The 19,315-nt window shown below is 36.4% G+C and overlaps 1 protein-coding gene across 6 annotated transcripts in view; it reads right to left on the bottom strand.

Annotated features, from left to right (window-relative positions):
* Positions 1-334: 334 nt before the first annotated feature.
* The window catches only part of KANSL1L (KAT8 regulatory NSL complex subunit 1 like), a 162,674-nt gene continuing 143,693 nt past the window's right edge, over positions 335-19,315 (bottom strand). For all 6 annotated transcript variants that reach the window (XM_034655104.1, XM_034655103.1, XM_034655101.1 and 3 more), the window contains 7 exons: positions 10,692-10,820; positions 8,548-8,666; positions 7,667-7,791; positions 6,103-6,157; positions 4,544-4,656; positions 2,796-2,964; positions 335-1,979 (listed from right to left, as the gene is read on the bottom strand). In XM_034655104.1, the coding sequence (XP_034510995.1) occupies positions 1,749-1,979; positions 2,796-2,964; positions 4,544-4,656; positions 6,103-6,157; positions 7,667-7,791; positions 8,548-8,666; positions 10,692-10,820 (941 nt within the window). In that variant the 3' untranslated portion in view covers positions 335-1,748. The remainder of the gene's footprint in view (positions 1,980-2,795; positions 2,965-4,543; positions 4,657-6,102; positions 6,158-7,666; positions 7,792-8,547; positions 8,667-10,691; positions 10,821-19,315) is intronic.

Genomic DNA, 19,315 nt, shown 5'->3' on the forward strand with positions numbered 1-19,315 from the left:
GAGTTAATCCGTAAACTAAATATTTAAAACTGTATCCCAAACTATACTTTGACAACAAATATGTATCCACTATTTCATTCTTGCCAATACTCTTGCTATATAATATTATGGCAAGAAATAAACAAACAGGAGACCAGTGTCATTAAACTTCTTTAGGTTACTCTGAGTTTTGAGAAATAAGGTCTGAAAAACAGCATTAACACTTCTGCATAAACTAGAGCTTGCTTGGTTTTTTCTGTCCTACAATGTAAACAGTGGTTGGTTTTTATTTTGACTTAGGAAAGGTTTGTGCCATGAATAGGTGGCGTTTAATCAAATCAGACAACACGAGGCATATAGAAATAACTTTAATTAAAAAACTTACATAGAAGATTATAATGTCAGACATGACAGAAAGATTTGAGCTTATTTGCCTAGACAACTTGGGTTTGTCTGGCTTTTGTTTTCTTTCTTAAAAATAAATGTACGGTAAAACTACAAGCAAAAATTTGTCAGTATTGAATTTTAATTTTTTTTCCTTCCTTAAAGGGACTGGTATAATTGCCAGTCCCTAACAAAAACTTAGTGTCATATCCCCCCAGACTAGGCCAGATGGCCAGGATTGTCAGTTACATGGGTACTATAACTTGCATAACCTTTTTTTTTTTTAATATGAGAGAAAGTGTCCTCAACTTTTACATAGAAAAAGTTATGTGATAGCTTCAAAAGGAATTTTTCTTAATGTACACTCCTGTATTCAGTATTGAAGCATTATCCTTTGAAAAATTTTAATTCTCACTCTAGGATACAAGTAAAAATAGATGCTTATTTGAATAGAGTGAGCTATAGTAAGGAATGAACAAATTAACTAGAAATAATATTTTTTATACTGACAGGACTTTCCTGTTGCTTATTAAGTTGGTGTCTTGTCTTTATGAGATACATAAAACAGATAAAAATCAAGTTTTAAAAGAGACCAGTATTTAACTCTACTTTGTCTTAATCTGTTAGGAGCAAATGGAAAGTAACCTGTGTTTAGTCTAACAGATAACAGTGATTTTAGATAAAGGCCTATTGTGTTATCTGGTATAGAAATTTCCATAAATAACTTCTATTGGTTAAACATGTTTTTTAAAAAATTCTTTCCCCCATCGTCAAGCCTTTTAGATACCCATTATCACTGGAACCTGTGCTGTGTTTAGAGCGCAGCGTGTATCTCACGGGGTAGTTCATACATGCATTTTCAAGTGAAGTGGTCACTGCCAGTGTTTTTTAAAAAAAGATGTGTGCATCTGTATGTATACTCTATACACACATATTTGTATATTCTAATATATTTCTGAGGCAATTTAGTGAATTACCATAGAAATTACATAGAAATGTGTAGGAGAAAGAGCTGTCATTTGATGCACAGGTGTATTTGTGTGTATACATATGTGTGTGTGGGTATAAAAAGTCTTTCAAAAATCATTTACTTAGTAATGTGATTTAACCTCAGATTGCAGCAGTTAATTTTTTGGTGCTTGTGATTTGCACCATAAACACAAAAGACTAGCACTTGTCTGTAGGTGAAAAGCTAGTTACCCTGTGGTTCAGGAAGGACAAAGAGATCTACCTTGCCTGTTGTACAACAGCATAAAAGATTAATCCACGCAGTACATGCTCTTACTCTGCAGTTGTGACTGAAGGGGGTGGGCGATGGAGAATAGGACTTTTTTTTTTCCTCCTGTTTTCCATTCAGTTACGTACTTTTTTTAACCTGTTCCCTGTCACCTATTTTTTTTAACATGAGTAAGTCCTAGACCAAAAGGTTTGTACTCTTCCATTTCGTCTGCCTGCCTTTTTGGATGGTGACCATTCTCTGGTGCGGTGGGACAGAAGATTTCACCACGGGAGGCTGGGCTCGAACTTGCATTGTGATCCTTTTTTTCATCCTGGCATAGTAAGGCTTCTGTGTCTTCATCCTTCAGCGGAAAAGCCCGACGTTCCCACCACAAAGACTGAAAGAACATTTTCAGTTAAGTTTCAACTAATTTGTTTAAATTCATGTATCAAATAACCCTTAAAATGTCAATTTTATAATTACTGTTTTGTTCTTTAGCACATAAATGCACAAACTTTCATTTCACCCTGAGTAGCAACTCCAGTGAGACGTTACTGGGAATTGTTCAGAGACCTTTGGGAATTAGGTTTTCACTGTGCCCTTCCAAAGAGGAGACGCTGCTGTCGGGCATCAGTCTTCATTTTCAGCACATTATTACAGCTACCTATTGACTTTTCCTTCCCCAAACTTTCTACTACTTGCCCATTAATTTCTGTAGTTTCTGCTCTCCATTCTAGATCTCGTTCTTCTTTTCCAACACCTACTTAAGAAGAACAGTGCAAAAATACATAGATGCTGTGTTAGAAAACACTCCCCTTGAGGGTAAGAACTGGCTCTATGGGGAGACAGGTAAAAATCTCATAGAAAAAGAAGAGGAGAAATAGCAGTTAACATTTACTGTGTGCCAGGTGCTGTTCTCTCTCATCAGATTGGTTTTGTAATGAAACTTGGATAGAATCCCCATTTCCTAACAGAGAAATGAGTAGGTGAAACTAGATACTGACATGTTACATGAAAAGATAAAGTGTTTATTAGTGCTAGAACTAGAATGCTGGAATACGTACCCTCGGATTTGTACCAGCATTTTATACTGATATGTTTAAAGTAATGATGAATCCATAATCTGCAATAAGCACTTTCTACACACAGGCTTTTTAAAAGGTTAAAAAGGCATTTAAAAGGAGGTTTAACTAGTCATATATATTCCACTTACCTTGATTTCTTGACCGTCATTTAGTGAAGGTGAGCCCTGTGCGCTCAGATCCTGGCTCTCTGAAGGAAGCTCAGCGGGACTTTCAGCAGCACAGTGCTGACCACCATTGAAGTCGTCAGGGTATTCTTTCAAAAGCAAGTCCTGTCCTTCAGCATTTTTACTGTAGGCTCTAGCATTTCAGAAAATCAAGAAAATACATCTTCAGGTCTTAACATTTTATGAACAACCCCAAGGTATCACTAAGTCAATTTAACTTGGTAGCTTTTCGTTAAACAGTCATGCCTAGAAGATTTTTAAAAATTCATCTGCTGATCTTCCTGATGTTATCTCAAAGACTTAAATAGTATTTTAGAAATATTTTGTGAATTTGCCAAAATAGTGGGTTTGAATTTGGGGTTTTTTTTGTTGTTGTTTAGTGAGAAAGGACAGTTACTTGACCTCTACAGTCTTTCTGAGTTCCCAGAGTATTCTGTATTATAATGTCATCTATGTAGGACTCGATTCACATTTTCTCTTTACTTCTGGAAAGTTGTATCTCTGGAATGTGGAGAAGGATGAGAATTGAGTCCCATGTGTGTGCTAAGACAGCTCTTGGAATAAGGATCTTCAACAAATCTGGGTATTTGAGACCTAAACAGAGAAATGTGTTGGAAAAATAACAGCTGAGGGGTGCCTGGTTGGCACAGTTGGTATAGCCTGCAACTCTTGACCTCTGGGTTATGAGTTCTAGCACCATGTTGGGTGTAGGGAGATTACTTAAAAATAAAATCTTCCAAAAAAAAAAATGGAAAAACCCTCCAGCTGACCCTTGAATAACACAGGGGTTAGCACCAAACGCCCTATGCAGTCAAAAATTCGCATGTAAATTTTGACTCCCCCAAAACTTACTAATAGCCTACTGTTCACCAGGAAGCCTTACCGATAATAACAATCGATTCACACATTTTGTATGTTGTATGTATTATATACTATATTCTTACAATTAAGTAAGCTAGAAAAAAAGGAAATGTTACTAAAACCTTAAGGGGAAATAATACATTTATAGGACTGTACTGTAAAAAGTCTGTGTATAAGTGGAGCCATATAGTTCAAACCTGGGTTCAAGGGTCAGCTGTACTAAATAAATGAGAGAAGCCCCACACTAAATTTAGTGGACTACCAAACTTGAACATGATCTTGCTTTGTGAGTTTTGGCTATATTAAAACACAATCAAATGTAAATACAAAATACCATGGACTTTCTCAAATACATAATTATTATGTTTTTAGGATTTAATTTCCTTTCCCCCAAAGTCATATTTTCAAAGTATTTTAGACCATCTGCTTTTTAGACTAGACAAGTTTCTTGAGAAAATTTTTTTAAGAACAACGTTTTTTAAGTGGTTATGTTAAAATAGATCACCCAGATTCTAATCCCCAGTGTTAGGTCTGCTGTTAGAGTACATTGAAATGACCTACTTTAGGGAACATTTTCACATTATTTGCTGAGTTATATCTATTCCTCAGGCTGACAATAAGCATGAGAAATAGTGGAGGAAAATACAGAAATGCATTTCATCACTCTATGATTAGCCAAAATATATTTTGAATGTACTCTAAATGCCATGTTTCACTTCTAGTGCACAAATAACTGATGTTATACGGTATACTGTCTTCCTTTTTTGGTGGTCTCTCTCATTACTCATGCAGAATTTTTGTTTATTCTTCATGGATTTCATGGTTTGGGCTTTTAATTTGATAACACCTGCCTGCTGTTTCTTCTGTGCCACTTGCTTTGCTCCCATAGTGACCATCTGGCTTGCTCTCTCTCTTCATATTTTTTGTGTCTTAGGGAGAAGACTTCATCAGAAAGATCTTCTACCTGGAATTAGAAATATTTTTTTTTATCAGAAACATTTTGAAACATGAGAACAGGTGTCAAACAATTCCTCACCAGGAGAACAATATAGGAAGAAAATTCTGAATTAAATCTAAATTGAGAAAATAAGTGTTATGAGCTTCAAATTCCAAACTAGAGGGAGTTAACTTTTTTTTTTTCTTTTACAACATTTTTCCTATTGGGTCATGTTTGAAGACTTACCTAGATTACAAATAGGTTCACAGTGCTTTGCATAAAAAATTCTTAGTGCTTAATTCATTCAGAGGTTTATATTGATTGCCCTTTATGGAACATACAAAGAAAGTAAAACTGAGAAAAATGAAAATTAATTTAATAACTTATCTGGAGTTCTAAGACTTTGGTGGTAATGGTTTAAGAACTTGGGTTTCCTGGCTAGGATCATTCTAAACTAGGGAAGAGCGCATTAAAAGAGGGGAGGGCATTAAAAAGTTAATTTTGGTAGTTGGAAAACACAGTCAGTGGGCCTAGAAAGATTATGACAGCAAATGTCTTACACGATACTGCTTCTACAGAACATCACTTTCAAATTAGTTTGGTTATATATAGTATTTTTCCCTGAAATGGTTCTTGTCTTAATGTACATTTTACCCATACAGGCTCACAGTCCCTTTTCCTGCAGTTCTAAAACTCCGAAACAACAAGTGTTCCTAATTCGTTCAGTGACAAAGCCTAATCTGGCCAAATTCTAGAACTATTTTCTATAGAAACATTAATATTTGATTATGAGAACTATCCAGGACTCCCTCTATGTCTTATGTGATGTATCCATCACATTCACGTTACTTTCTCAAATCCAAAGGCTTCCAAATTCAAAAGCCATTTGTTCCCAACGTTTTGAATGTGGCACTGTAGGCTTGAATATTAAGACCAAAACCTTCATGCAGAAAAACATGACTAATACTGGGAATGAATATATCCATGTAAATTCAGTATTTCAACAATTCATGTAAACAAATGACTGGTATTTTTCTTTACAACATTTCTTTATAGATTATTGTCTTCACAAATTTCCACAAAAACATTTTTCTAATGAAACTAATATCCTTTTTTTTTTTTTTAAAGATTTTATTTATTTATTCGACAGAGATAGAGACAGCCAGTGAGAGAGGGAACACAAGCAGGGGGAGTGGGAGAGGAAGAAGCAGGCTCATAGCAGAGGAGCCTGATGTGGGGCTTGATCCCATAACGCCGGGATCACGCCCTGAGCCGAAGGCAGACGCTTAACTGCTGTGCCACCCAGGTGCCCCGAAACTAATATCCTTAATGAAGAATTTTGTTTTCATAAGTGAGAAGAAAAAAATCAGTGTATGTCAAGGGGCTTTTGTTTCCCTTTAGTTCTCAAATGCCAAATTAAGGAGGCTTCATAATATATAAAGTGCAATTACCCATAAGTGAAAGGCAACTTACCTCCTCCTCACCTACATGGTATTCGTCCAAAGGCTGAAGCACAGCCACCCTCCAGCTGTTGAAGATACACACGAATTTCAGCTTTTGTTAACTAAGTGTAGCAACTGTATTCTAATAAGCATAGCTAATGCAGTAATGTTTTGTTTTCTTAGGGCTTCCATTAATACAAGTGGTTGTATTTTCATACTTTTTTTAAGAGAATAATTTGTGTTATGAAAAAATGAGAAGGTGAGACTTTACTTTTGGCTTCAACAGTCCCTTCTGCATAGCTGCAGTCTGTACCTAAGAATGTACCAATTTTGAATTGAGTCAGTAGATACTGATACAGTGGCTTGGCAGGAAGGGAGTGGGGTGAGAAAAGAGCTCTGATTTGAGCATTTTCCAGTTTGTGTGAAGGACAGCCATCCTGGTTTAACTACTCTCAGGTTTAACTACTGGATCACAGAATTCCTCTGTTTTTAAACAACCAACCCAACCAGCCAGCTCCAGCCTTCCAGAGTAAATTGAAAAACATTGCTGCAAAACGTCATAACCACAAATGTTACTCCTTGCTTTCATGTAGATTTCAACAGATTCTCTGTAGGATTTCTCATAATACCTCCCACAGTATTAAGAGTTCTTAATACCTCAAAGTAATTAGGAATAAGAAGTTTGGAAATCAGCTAGAATAGAGATTGGTAGGAATTACTGTAGTTGTCACTGAAGCTTTTATATCTCATTTCCAACCTCTTCTATCTAATTCCTGGTGCCAGATTCATGTTCTTAAAAAACTGCTTTCATCATTGCTTAAAAACAAAACAAACAAACAAACAAACAAACAAAAAAAAACCTTGACTAACTTCACTGCCAGTAGGAAGCAGATCTGTATATGGCAATCTGGGACCTCTATAATCTGGTTCTAATTTCTTTTCTAGCCATAACTTTATCACCCTATACAAAATCTCTCTCCGGCTTAGCCTTGCACACTTGTCTCTGTGCCTTTGTTGTGGTTTCCCTGTGTGAATAAACGGTTCTTTCTCCCTCCTTCATGATGTCTTCCCAGATCTTCCTACTAATCTATTTGTGACTTGGCAACAATACATCAAAATCTTATTTTTGTTGTTACAAGTGTTAATGTCTTACAATATGAATATCCTTGCAAAGGTAGTTGCTGTCTTTGAACTCTCTGCAATCTTGTGCAAAATTCCATTTTAAAGAGCAAGGATTATTTACTATGCTTATTTACATCCCTAAAGTACCTTTCTGTGCCCCCTCCACACACACAATAGGTAACTAAATATCACTGTATAAAAGACTAAGTGCAGAGTAAGTCAGTCTTGGGAATTCCCAGTTCTTAATAAAAATTGACAACTAAAGTGATAATATGTGGCACTTTTTTTCAGTGTAATATAAAGGTTTCTTTCACCATTTTCCCTCCATGGTTTTACAACTGGAAGAAGGGAGAGAGGAGCATCTTCTTTTAAATTAATTAAAATTTTAACTTCACTCTGAAAATTTAAGTTTATTCAAGAAAAAGTATTCAAGAAAAAGAAGAGAGAAAGTAAAAAGATGTAAGTATACATACCTTGGAGTAAGTATTTCCTTATATTGGAGTTTCTCTAACTTAGCTGGAGCAACTAATGACATGGGAATCACAATATTATCTATGTCGTAAGAGCTTTCACTTCTCAGTCTCCGTCGTGCAGTATTCTGCAAAGTAGGATCACGGTAGTTTTACAACAGTCTCATTACCTGTGATGGTGCCCTCCTCTCATGAGGCATACTATACATGTTTTATAAATATGTTGTGATAGGCCTGACTGTAAAATGTGAAAAAAAACAAGAAGGATGCCTGTCTTCTGCAAAATAACACAATCCCATCTGGCACATCTGCAGTGTACATTCGTGTGTGCATACATATAAGCTTGTTTACAAGACCATAAAAAATATGAACGCCTTAAGTCGCAAAACTCTTATCAAAGAAGGTTACCATAAAGCACCCTAAATGTCAAGAAAATGATCGTTTAACAGACACACTTCCTTATTAGGAAAGACTATGAAAATATTTGGGGTGCCACTTAGTAAAGATCATTTTTATCATCTTCATTTATGTGTTCCTGGTCCCTGAGCTGTACGGTTTTTTCTGTATTCCTCTACACTCTGTCCAGATGACAAAATTGTAAGAACAACACGAGTGCTGGATTCATGGTAAGGAGTAGGAATGGTTATGATAGGTTTTCACATGGGGGGGGGGTTGGGGACCACAATCAAGGATTTCTGAGTAATTAGCTCACTAGTAAAAAGTTTAATCAAATTTGTTACCTAATAAAATATTTCTAAATAAACCAATATGTGCTAGTAAAGTAAGGCTGTTTATAGATTAACAAAATACTTTAGAAGTTTTTTAATCAGCCAGTTTTAAGTCTATAAAGCAATTTTAGATTTCAGTATACAAAAAAAACCTACTTGTGATGATGAATTCTGGGTTCTTGATAGAACATTGACATTAGTAACAGCAGTAAAATTGCTATGGGATCCTGGTTCTGTGCGTTGAAAAGCAAATTCTTCAAATCTATTTCTTTCTCCTGCCATGGAAAGAACCATTGAGAATGTCATACATTAAACAGGACTGATAGGTATTAAAATTACTTTCCTACTTAGGTAACAGGATTCCTTATCTGTTTTTCTTTTTAAAATTTATCAAAAAATTAAGGAAATGAAAAAAATCTTACCCACAGTTCTGTCACAATTATTTCCATTTTCAGGGGTCCTGGCAAGTTTTTATCCAGTACATCTAATTTTTTTAAATCTCATCCCTTCTCTTTATTCTGTTCATGTTTTCTGTAATGCCTATTATTTGGATGTAACCTCCAAAGACTCCCCTTAATTTTCTCTATTTTCTCATTTTCATGTATCTTTGACTTTTTGTTCTAATTTCTGGGAGATTTCCTTAACTTGATCTTCTGACCATTCTACGTGAGACTTTTTCTACTAAAGGAATCAGGATCCATATATTGAAATTGGATTTTGTCTTTTAGGTTTCTTGCAATCTGGAAGAGTTTGTTTTTCATGAAATTTGTTAAGGTGTTCTGCACTTTAGGGAGTTATCTAGTTACTTCTTTGTAGTATAGCATCTTACTATACTACAGAGAACATCTCATACTATATTTCCATCAAACTTGAAGTTGGATCAGTTCAAATGAAACATTTTTTGTCTTAACTAATGTGAATTTCATAATGGATCTTATTAAGAGATACAGGTTTTTCCTGTGTGTGGATAAGCAGACAGTCTTCAATTAAAATGGTTCAACTTGGAATTTTTCAAGTTTTATGGTGGCCCAGAAGTGACAGGCATTTAGTGGAAATCGTACCTTGAATTTTAACCTTTATGCAGGAGGATACGCTGGCAGCAGCAACAAGTCACAGTTCCCAGTCAGCCATGTGATCAACGAAGATACACAATTGATACAATCATTCTGTACTGTTTCAGTACAGAATTCAATAAATTACATGAGATATTCAGCACTTTATTTTAAAATAGGCTCTGTGTTAGATGTTTTGCCCAACTTAGGTTATAATGTAAGTGATCTCAGCACATTTAAGGTTAAGCTATGGTGTTCGGTAGGTTAGTGTATTAAATATTTTTTTGACTCGAGATTTTCAACTTACCATGGGTTTATTGGGATGTCACCCTGTCATAAGTCGAGAGAGGAAGATCTGTACGTGCATGTAAGTTCTTCAGAAGCTAAGGTGACTCTTGTTTGTTTTAAGATTGAAGTACTAGAAAGCACAATGAAATCTCTGGTTGTGGCTAGGAGTTTAATTTTGTGCCACACTAGCTCATCAGGTAGGGATTATCAGGTAGTGACTTGGGCTGATATGGTGGCATTACTAGAGATAGTAGTGATAAATGTGTTAAATCCATGAAGTATAATTACAGTCCCGTACATCTTGAATGCAATTTCTAAATTATTGGGTATATTGACATACTACATCTGGGGAATACTTGACTAATGTATATAGTGTTCTGTCCACTGGAACAATGAATAAGAACCAAAACATATAATTTGCCATTTAAATGTGTATTTTCTGGAAGTTTTATTTCTTAATCATTACCGGCAATAACTCTGGAAACTGATAGTCCCAAATCCCCACAACAAACCTCACTTCGTATTACTAGAAGAGTTCTAGTTTCAGAGATATCTGTTGATCATCTTGGAACTATAAGTTCCTAAGGGAAATTGAACTAGGTGGTTGAGTTACATTATGTGAATTTCATCCAATTTCTCAAAATTCTAAGGAACCTTCCGTGAACTGACACCTCCACGTAAGTACCAGAAATGGTTGTAAGGAAACTTTGTACTGACATTTTTTGAGTCTAGTTAGGGAATATAGGAAGGAAATCCTTAATTGCCATTAAATGGATGGATGCCCAGTCCAGAATTCTGAACTGACTACATGAATATGCTGTTTAACATTCATAGGACCATGGATATTTTGTGTAATAGGACTGTTCTGGCTTGTAAATTTCCATGAAGCAGAAGTTCTTTGAAGATCAGAATTTATTTTCAGTCTTTAGTACTAGTGGTCATGTCCTCATTTTAACCTACCTAATGCTGTTTCACTCAAGTGTCTTTTCTTTCTTCCTTGGAACAGCTGTGCAGAAGATTCTGACCTTATTTGAGGCTTGCATGTAGGAGAATATCCATTTCTCCATTGATTCAGAGAAGTATTATGTACTAAAAAAATAGAAAGGAAATTGAAGTTTTCCTTAACACATAATGAACATGTTAAATTGTTTAATCCACCAGTTCAGAATACATGCAATGAGAGAAATACTTACCTATCAAAATGGGATGCTCCTAAACTGAAAATACCCATAATAAGATTCTTAAAAACATCTTCAAGAAGGGCCCAGTTTCCTTGCTCCATTACTTGGAAGGGAATGAAAAAGAAAGGGGACCTGTTCTCAAAGTCTTCTAAATTACAGAATCTTAGGAGGTTGGTTCAGGTCTGTAAATCTTGGCTGAATATGATCTGAATCCCTAAGTTAGCTCCCTGCTCACCCTTAAATCTGCAAGTAATTCAGGATCAAGTAAGATTCTACAACATCACCACAGACAGGGACCTCTTGAGAGCAAGAACCAGATTTCATCAAACTGACAGTATCTAGCACCATTCCTCCACTTGTTAAAAGCACTGTATTCTATCAAACGTTTAGGTCACTTAATATCTCTGTGCCTCAGTTGCCTTATCTGTAAAGTAGGGATAAGAGCAGCTGTCATTGGCTTGTGAGGATTAAATGAGTTAATCCCTGTAATAGTCATTAGAAGGATATCTGACATGATAAGTATTCAATAAATATTTCATCATGATTATTATTGCCTATCTGAACCCCATATTTCCAGTACTGGTTTAGTAACCAAAGTCACTTCTTTTTTTGAAGGGTTTGGAGATGAAAAATTTGGACTGAAGTGCTAAGTTCTCACCAACGGGGGGGGGGGGGATGGGGCTACTAACAACAACTGGGACTCTGATTTCAAGATGATAAAGCACCCTAAAAATAATAGACAAAAGGGGCGCCTGGGTGGCACAGCGGTTAAGCGTCTGCCTTCAGCTCAGGGCGTGATCCTGGCGTTCTGGGATCGAGCCCCACATCAGGCTCTTCTGCTGGGAGCCTGCTGCTTCCTCTCCCACTCCCCCTGCTTGTGTTCCCTCTCTAGATGGCTGTCTCTATCTCTGTCAAAAAAAAAAAAATCTTAAAAAAAAATAGACAAAAGGTTTATACCTGGACACATGCATAGATCTGCACATACACATCCACCTTAGCAAGCGATAAAAGGGAACTTGTAAGTAAAGCAGAATTTGTGAGGTATCTCTGAAAGGCTGATACCATATGGAATTTGAAGAGCAAACAGTGCAAAAGCACATGGGCAAGTGCCGCCACAAAAACAGGATCATCAAAGGTGCTCTAGACCTGGAGGAAAGGGAAATGGTGCAGGACAATTACCTAGATGGATGGTTATCTGATAGGATGACTACACATGCCAACTCCGCAGCCATGCTCCTTAAGATTATCTGCCTTATAGGTAACAATCTGAAATGGAGAAATGGATGGGTAGAGAGAAAGCAATGCCCAACTGCCTCACTCTGAAATATGTCCTGCCTGTCCCTAACTGCCTCTGAAAATAGTACTGAGTGCAAATTCTACCCCATCCATGAAAAGGATCTCCTAAATAACAGTGACAGAACAGTCTTAGTAGTAGGTATCAACTTTAAAGGTGAGAACACAAAGCTCCAAAAACCTGAGTACCAACACCATAAAAAACGAGGTATAAATAAACAAATGAACCATCTCAAGAAACAGTGAATGGATTCACAGAATACAAATAAGTCTTTAAAACAACACTGCCAAAAGAAACAGGCAAAAGGTTCCTTCAGAGAGACCTCAGAAATGGAAAATATAATTGTTCAAATTTAAAAACCAACACTAACTGGGCTGAACAATAATAGAATGGACATGGCTAAACGTATCAATCAGTGTGTTGGCCAAGGAATCGTGCAACAAAGGAATACAGTGGTGGCAAATATGGGGGGAGGAGAGAACAAACCAAACTGGGGCAGCAGAATGAGAGGCAACGTTGAACAAATGATAGACAAAAAATTTTCCGTAAGATTTCAAGAACTTTGGCTGTCAAGTGGGGCGAAAAATCCAAATCATACATCACTTCAAAACAAAGATACCCTGAAGTTACCAGAAAAGGGATAAAAGGATTACTGCAAAGTAATGAGGATCAAACTGACAAAGCAAAACTAGATGCTGGAAAACAGAACAGTGACTTTAAAGGGCGCCTGGGTGGCGCAGTTGGTCTTGTGCCCAACTCAGCTTCGGCTCCAGTCTTGATCTCATATTCTGAGATCAGCACAGAGTCAGCTTGAGATTCTCCCTCTCCCTTTGCCTCTCTTTCTCTCAAATCTTAAAAAGAAATTAAAGAGCTCTGGAAAAATGGCAGAATTCTGAGATGGCCCCCAAGATTTCTTACCACCCAAAAGAATGTAGAGAAGGATATTAAATATAAATAGAAAACAAAATGAATTGGCAGGCATAATTCTAAACTCATTTCTAGAAAGGGGTAACTAGAATTGTGAGAGGTTTTAAAATGTATGTACATGTAGGTGTTCCAATAATGCCCTCTCTCATTTTAATGGAAACTTTTTTTTTTTAAGATTTTATTTGACAGAGATAGAGACAGCCAGCGAGAGAGGGAACACAAGCAGGGGGAGTGGGAGAGGAAGAAGCAGGCTCATAGCGGAGGAGCCTGATGTGGGGCCTCGATCCCATAACGCCGGGATCACGCCCTGAGCCGAAGGCAGATGCTTAACCGCTGTGCCACCCAGGCGCCCCTAATGGAAACATTTTTGGTGTTTTTGAAACAAATTCCAGTCAATTCACCCTTCTCTTCTAAAAGCAATTTACCATCTTGTTTTCTAAAAGCAAATCAACCTTTCTGAAGAAACTTCAACCTTCCATAAGGTAGTACATTTTACTGAATTTTACTTGAGTTTTCATATTTTTCCTTAGTATCTTGTAAAGTTGCAATGGACTCTTGAGACAGTAGCTAATATACGACAATTCAAAATCAAGCTACACATTCTCTTCATCTACTTAGAACCCTCTTAGCCTTTCAGTTCTTGCTCTCCAAACCCTCTCCTGGATTCTATCCTAAAACACACCTTGACCCAGTATCTCTCCTACTTCTTGCCTTCCCTTTCTTCCCTTTCATTTATTCATTAACTTCATAGAGAGCTAATTACATGCCACGCACTGTGTTATACTCTGGGGACACTGGTGAGCAAAAACAGTCATGATCCTTGCCGCTAATGGAGTTTACAGAATTATCTCAAAAACTGCGACCAATGCGTAACAGAAAAGTACTATTTAGAGAGGCTGTGGGAGTATGTAACAGGAAGAGAGCTCTAGGAAAAGAACCCAGGCAAAGTGATCGATTTCAAAGGTCAACAGAAACTGCTGATAGCAAGGGGAAGGAAGAGAATGGTATGTACAAGGCCCAAAGCAACAGGGAGCCAGATAAATATGGCAATGGAACAGCAGTTAGTACAGAGTAAGGAAGTATAGTGAAAAAGAACCATTAACAGGAGTCGTCCTAAGTAGACAGGGTTAGGGGTTTCCTCCAATACTTCCTCTGTCAGACATTTTAAGGAATAGGGGTGGGGAACAGGTGTGACATACGTAGATTTACATTTTCCAAACATCACGAGCTACAGGGATTGGAGGGAAATAATTGATTAGGCTATTTCAGCAGTATAGATAAGGGATCATTAGATTGGACTGTGAAGTGGTAGAAATGAAGACAGGCGCATGTTGAAACAAATGAGTAAGATCATACTGACAATGGGTTTAGATATGAGGAAGTGTTGGTGGAGAAGCCTGAGCCCTAGGTTTTGGCTTGCTTGTGTGGGTTGTGCACTGTTCCTCTCTCATTTGTCCACTCTAAAAAATAAACTTCATTTTGGCATAATTTCAGACTAACAGAAAACTTGGCAACAGTAAAAAGAAGTCCCATATACTCTTTATTCAGATTCCACAAATGTTAAGTTTATCGTACTTGCTGTATTTTTCTGAACTTCAATGAGATTAAAGTTGCTGACACGATGTCCCTCTAAACATGTCAACATGTATTTTTCAAAAACAAGGGCACTCTCTTACACAGCCACACAACTATCAAAATCAAATTAATACTATTAACTATGGACTCGTTTAAATTTCACCAATTATTCCTATAATGTTCTTTATAGAAAATTCTGTTCATTCTGCATTTAGTTGTCACGTGTCTAAAGTTTTCATATATCTGAAAGAGTTCTACTGTCGTGTCTTTCATGACTGCATATTTTGATGAGTACAGGCCCTTAACTGGCTTTGCCTGGTATTTCCTCAGGATTGGCAACTAATCATTTACTCTTCAACCCACTACAATTTGTCTTTTCCCTACTTGTTACCTGAAGTCAGGTGTGCATTCTTAAAATTCTGGACAACAGAGGATAAATAAAAGCTCTGTGGCAAAGCACATAAACATCCATCTGCTTACCTTCACACAATTTACCCTAGAATACCAGGCATTTTGTATATACTTGAACACATCACACCATTTTTATGTCTCCATGACAAATCACGTTTGTTTCCATTTTAAAACCAATATGGGGCAACAGCATTTCAACTACCTAGGACTTGTTAGAAATGCAGACTCAGACCCCATTCCAGACTTACTGAATAAGAAACTGCATTCTAACATCCCTCAAGTAATTTGTTTGGACATAAAAGTTTGAGAAACAATGATTTGTAACACTTTACTCTTACTCTAAATTCCAATTAAGCATTTAAAGACACACTTGGCATCATCATCTTTCTGGAGTTCCTCTTGCCCTCTCCCCATCACCTTTAGCTCTCCCTTCCTCTGCCTTCCCCTAGGCAGAGAGTTACTCCCTCTTCTTTTTAGAATATTTCTATCATATCTGTGCCCACATCATTTTAATAGTTATTTGTGTGTCTGCTTCCTCTTATTACATTATGATTTCTTTGATTCCTGTGATTCACCTTTGATTCTTCAGCACTTAACAGTCTGCCTGGCACAGAGTAAGTGGTCAGTAAATGCTGAACTCTAGTTTTATTTAGCTCTACAGAATCACAACAAATATGACCAGTATTTCAGACATGCTCATATAGAATGAAATCTAATTAATGCTTAATTTGGGAATGGCAGGGAAAGAAAATAAGCGAAGAGAGATTGGGATACGACAGAATATACTTCACTGATTTACCTAATAATATTTGTAGCATTTACCTCAAATGTCTTCAGTTCCTAGCTCTTAATTCCCCATTACTAGCATGTCATTATATTATTGATATGTTACTACTACTTCCGTGCCTAACACATTTACACTGCCCTTTTTAAAATTTCAGATAACAGAACATTAGAAATAATATAATTACCTAATCTCACTTATCTAAAGCATAATTTCATTTCTGTATGTTCCTTTCAGTCATACAAATGCACACATTTCATATTTACATTTCAAATGTAATTTCATTTAAATATATGTACAATTGTATTTTTCAAATTTGATAATTCACTCATTTTTTCAGATGGTTGACTAACATTCTTCTGGTTAGAGATAATATCATTTAACTCTCCCCTAGCTATTAGAGCTAGTTGTTATCATATTTCTATTATGGTCATTCTTAAAATTATCTTTATGCATACATCTTTTTCTTTTTTAAAAATTAGTCTCAGTATAAATTCCAAGTACTAGAATTATATTATGAAGTATCTGAACACAACCCTACATTTTCCTGTATTTCTTTAGTCTTTTTTTCCTAAGCATAGACAATTGCTCCTTGTCCTTATGCTTTCAATTTTTTAAAAATGTTTTACTGTGGAAAAATTTCAACAAACACAAATGAAGAAGAAAAGAATGAACTCCCCTGTACTTATTACTCATCATCAACGATTACAAACTGGTGACCAATCTTGTTTCGTCTCTCTCCCCAACTTTTTTTTTTTTTTGCTACCCTATTTTAAAGCAAATCCCATCTACAGATACGTGAGCTTGAATTTCTAACAAAGAGATGAAGAGTGTGTGTGTGTTTATGTAACCACATGCATTATTACATCTAACAAAGTTCATTAATATTCAACATGCATGTTCAAATTTCACTGATTATCTCAAAAATTGTATGTTTACAGCTGAGTTGTTCAAATCAGGATCCCAAGAAGACCCACATATTGCACTTGGTTGACAGAATAATGAACCTTTTTACATGGTTATAATCATAATACACATAGATGTAAAACATTTTTGTCCCATTACTTGACATTTTTTGCGTTTCCATCCTTACATGAACTTTTAAGACATTTTTAAAAGCTGCATTTTCCACTGTGTTAGTTAACCATCTCAATTATGCTCTTTAAGTTGTTTCTGATTTTTCATTAACACAAATAATGGTAAAACGAATAGGTATGTAAATAAAAGTGGTTTTATATTTAGCATTAGGTTAGGTGTTACCAGAAATGGATTTACTGGGTCAAAATAGAAGGTTAACAGTTTGGTAAACATTTGCACAAGTATATAGTTATTTTTCCTCAATGAGCTTATTTAAAAAATGCGTAGTTTAAAGGCATTGTAATTAATTTCACAGTACTTCCCAAAAGGTTTGTATTCTTAATGCTACCTTAAAATATTTGAGGGTCCTGTTTTTACTATACACATCTTTCCAGAATTGATGATTATGTTTAAATGTCTTAATGTAATAAAAAATGGTAAATATTTAGCAGTGTCTGCAAATGAGCACTCACTAAATGTTACTTATGATTATCGTTTTCATTATCATTAAATACAAGTTTTTTTCTTCTAATTCTTTTAATACAGCCCTTTTAGCATTTAACTCTTTAATCCATCTGGAATATATTTAAAATAAATTTATGATGGATGAACATTAATCTGCTATATGAGGTAGAGATCTCTTTTCTTCCCAAAAAGTCATTGTTTAATCCACTGATTTTTAGAAGAAACTTAGTTACTTAAAACATGGACTCTGTCTGTCCTGCCCAGAGCAATCTACACTTTCAATGCCATCCTTATTAAAATACCATTGGCATTTTTGAAGGAACTGGAACAAACAATCCTAAAATTTGTATGGAACCAGAAAAGACCATGAATTACCAAGGGAATGCTGAAAAAGAAAAACAAAGGTGGGGGCATCACATTGCCTGACTTCAAGCTATACTACAAAGCTGTGATCACTGAGATAGCATGGTATTGGCACAAAAACAGACACATTGACCAATGGAACAGAACAGACTTCAGAAATGGACCCTCAACTCTATGGTCAACTAATCTTTGACAAATCAGGAAAAGATATCCAATGGAAAAAAGACACTCTCTCCAATAAGTGGTGTGGGGAAAACTGGACAGCCACATAAAGAAGAATGAAACTGGACCATTCTCTTACACCATACACAAAGATTGACTCAAAATGGATGAAAGACCTCAATGTGAGACAGGAATCCATCAGAATCCTAGAGGAGAATATAGGCAGTAATCTCTTCAACATCAGCCACAGCAACTTCTTTCAAGACACGTCTCCAAAAGCAAGGGAAACAGAAGCAAAAATGAAATTTTGGGACTTCATCAAGATAAAAAGCTTCTGCGCAGCAAAGGAAACAGTCAACAAAACTAAGACAACCTATGGAATGGGAGAAGATATATGCAAATGACATTACAGATAAAGATATCTTTATAGAAAGAACTTCTCAAACTCAAGACTAAAAAAAAAAATAACCCAGTCAAAAAATGGGCAGAAGACATGAACAGACACTTCTCCAAAGAAGGCATACAAATGGCTAAGAGACACATGAAAAAATGCTCAACATCACTAGGCATGAAGGAAATACAAATCAAAACACAATGAGATAATACCACTTTACACCAGTTAGGATGGCAAAAATTAACAAGACAGGAAACAACAAACGTTGGTGAGGATGTGGAGAAAGGGGAACCCCCTTACACTGTTGGTGGGAATGCAAGCTGGTACAGCCACTCTGGAAAACAGTATGGAGGTACCTCAAGATGTTAAAAATAGAGCTACCCTACAACCCAGCAATTGCACTACTAGGTATTTACCCCAAAGATACAGATGTAGTGAAAAGAAAGGGCACATGTACCCCAATGTTCATAGCAGCAATGTCCACAATAGCCAAACTGTGGAAGGAGCCAAGATGCCCTTCAACAGGTGAATGGATAAAGAAGATGTGGTACATATATACAATGGAATATTATTCTGCCATCAGAAAGGATGAATACCCACTTTTTGCACTGACATGGATGGAACTGGAGGGGATTATGCTAAGTGAAGTAAGTCAAGCAGAAAAGAAAATTAGCATATGGTTTCACTCATATGTGGAACATAAGCAATAGCACGGAGGACCATAGGGGAAGGGAGGGAAATCTGAAGGGGGGGAAATCAGAGAAGGAGACAAACCATGAAAGACTGTGAAGCCTGGGAAACAAAGTGAGGGTTTTGGAGGGGGAGGGAAGGTGTAACAGGGTAATGGGTAGTAAGGAGGGCACGTGTTGTGATGAGCACTGGGTGTTCTATGCAACTAATGAATCATTGAACACTACATCAAAAACTAATGATGTGCTATATAGAGTGGCT

This window comes from Ailuropoda melanoleuca, chromosome 2 (assembly GCF_002007445.2).
Source record: "Ailuropoda melanoleuca isolate Jingjing chromosome 2, ASM200744v2, whole genome shotgun sequence".
In the NCBI taxonomy this organism is placed as follows: domain Eukaryota; kingdom Metazoa; phylum Chordata; class Mammalia; order Carnivora; family Ursidae; genus Ailuropoda; species Ailuropoda melanoleuca.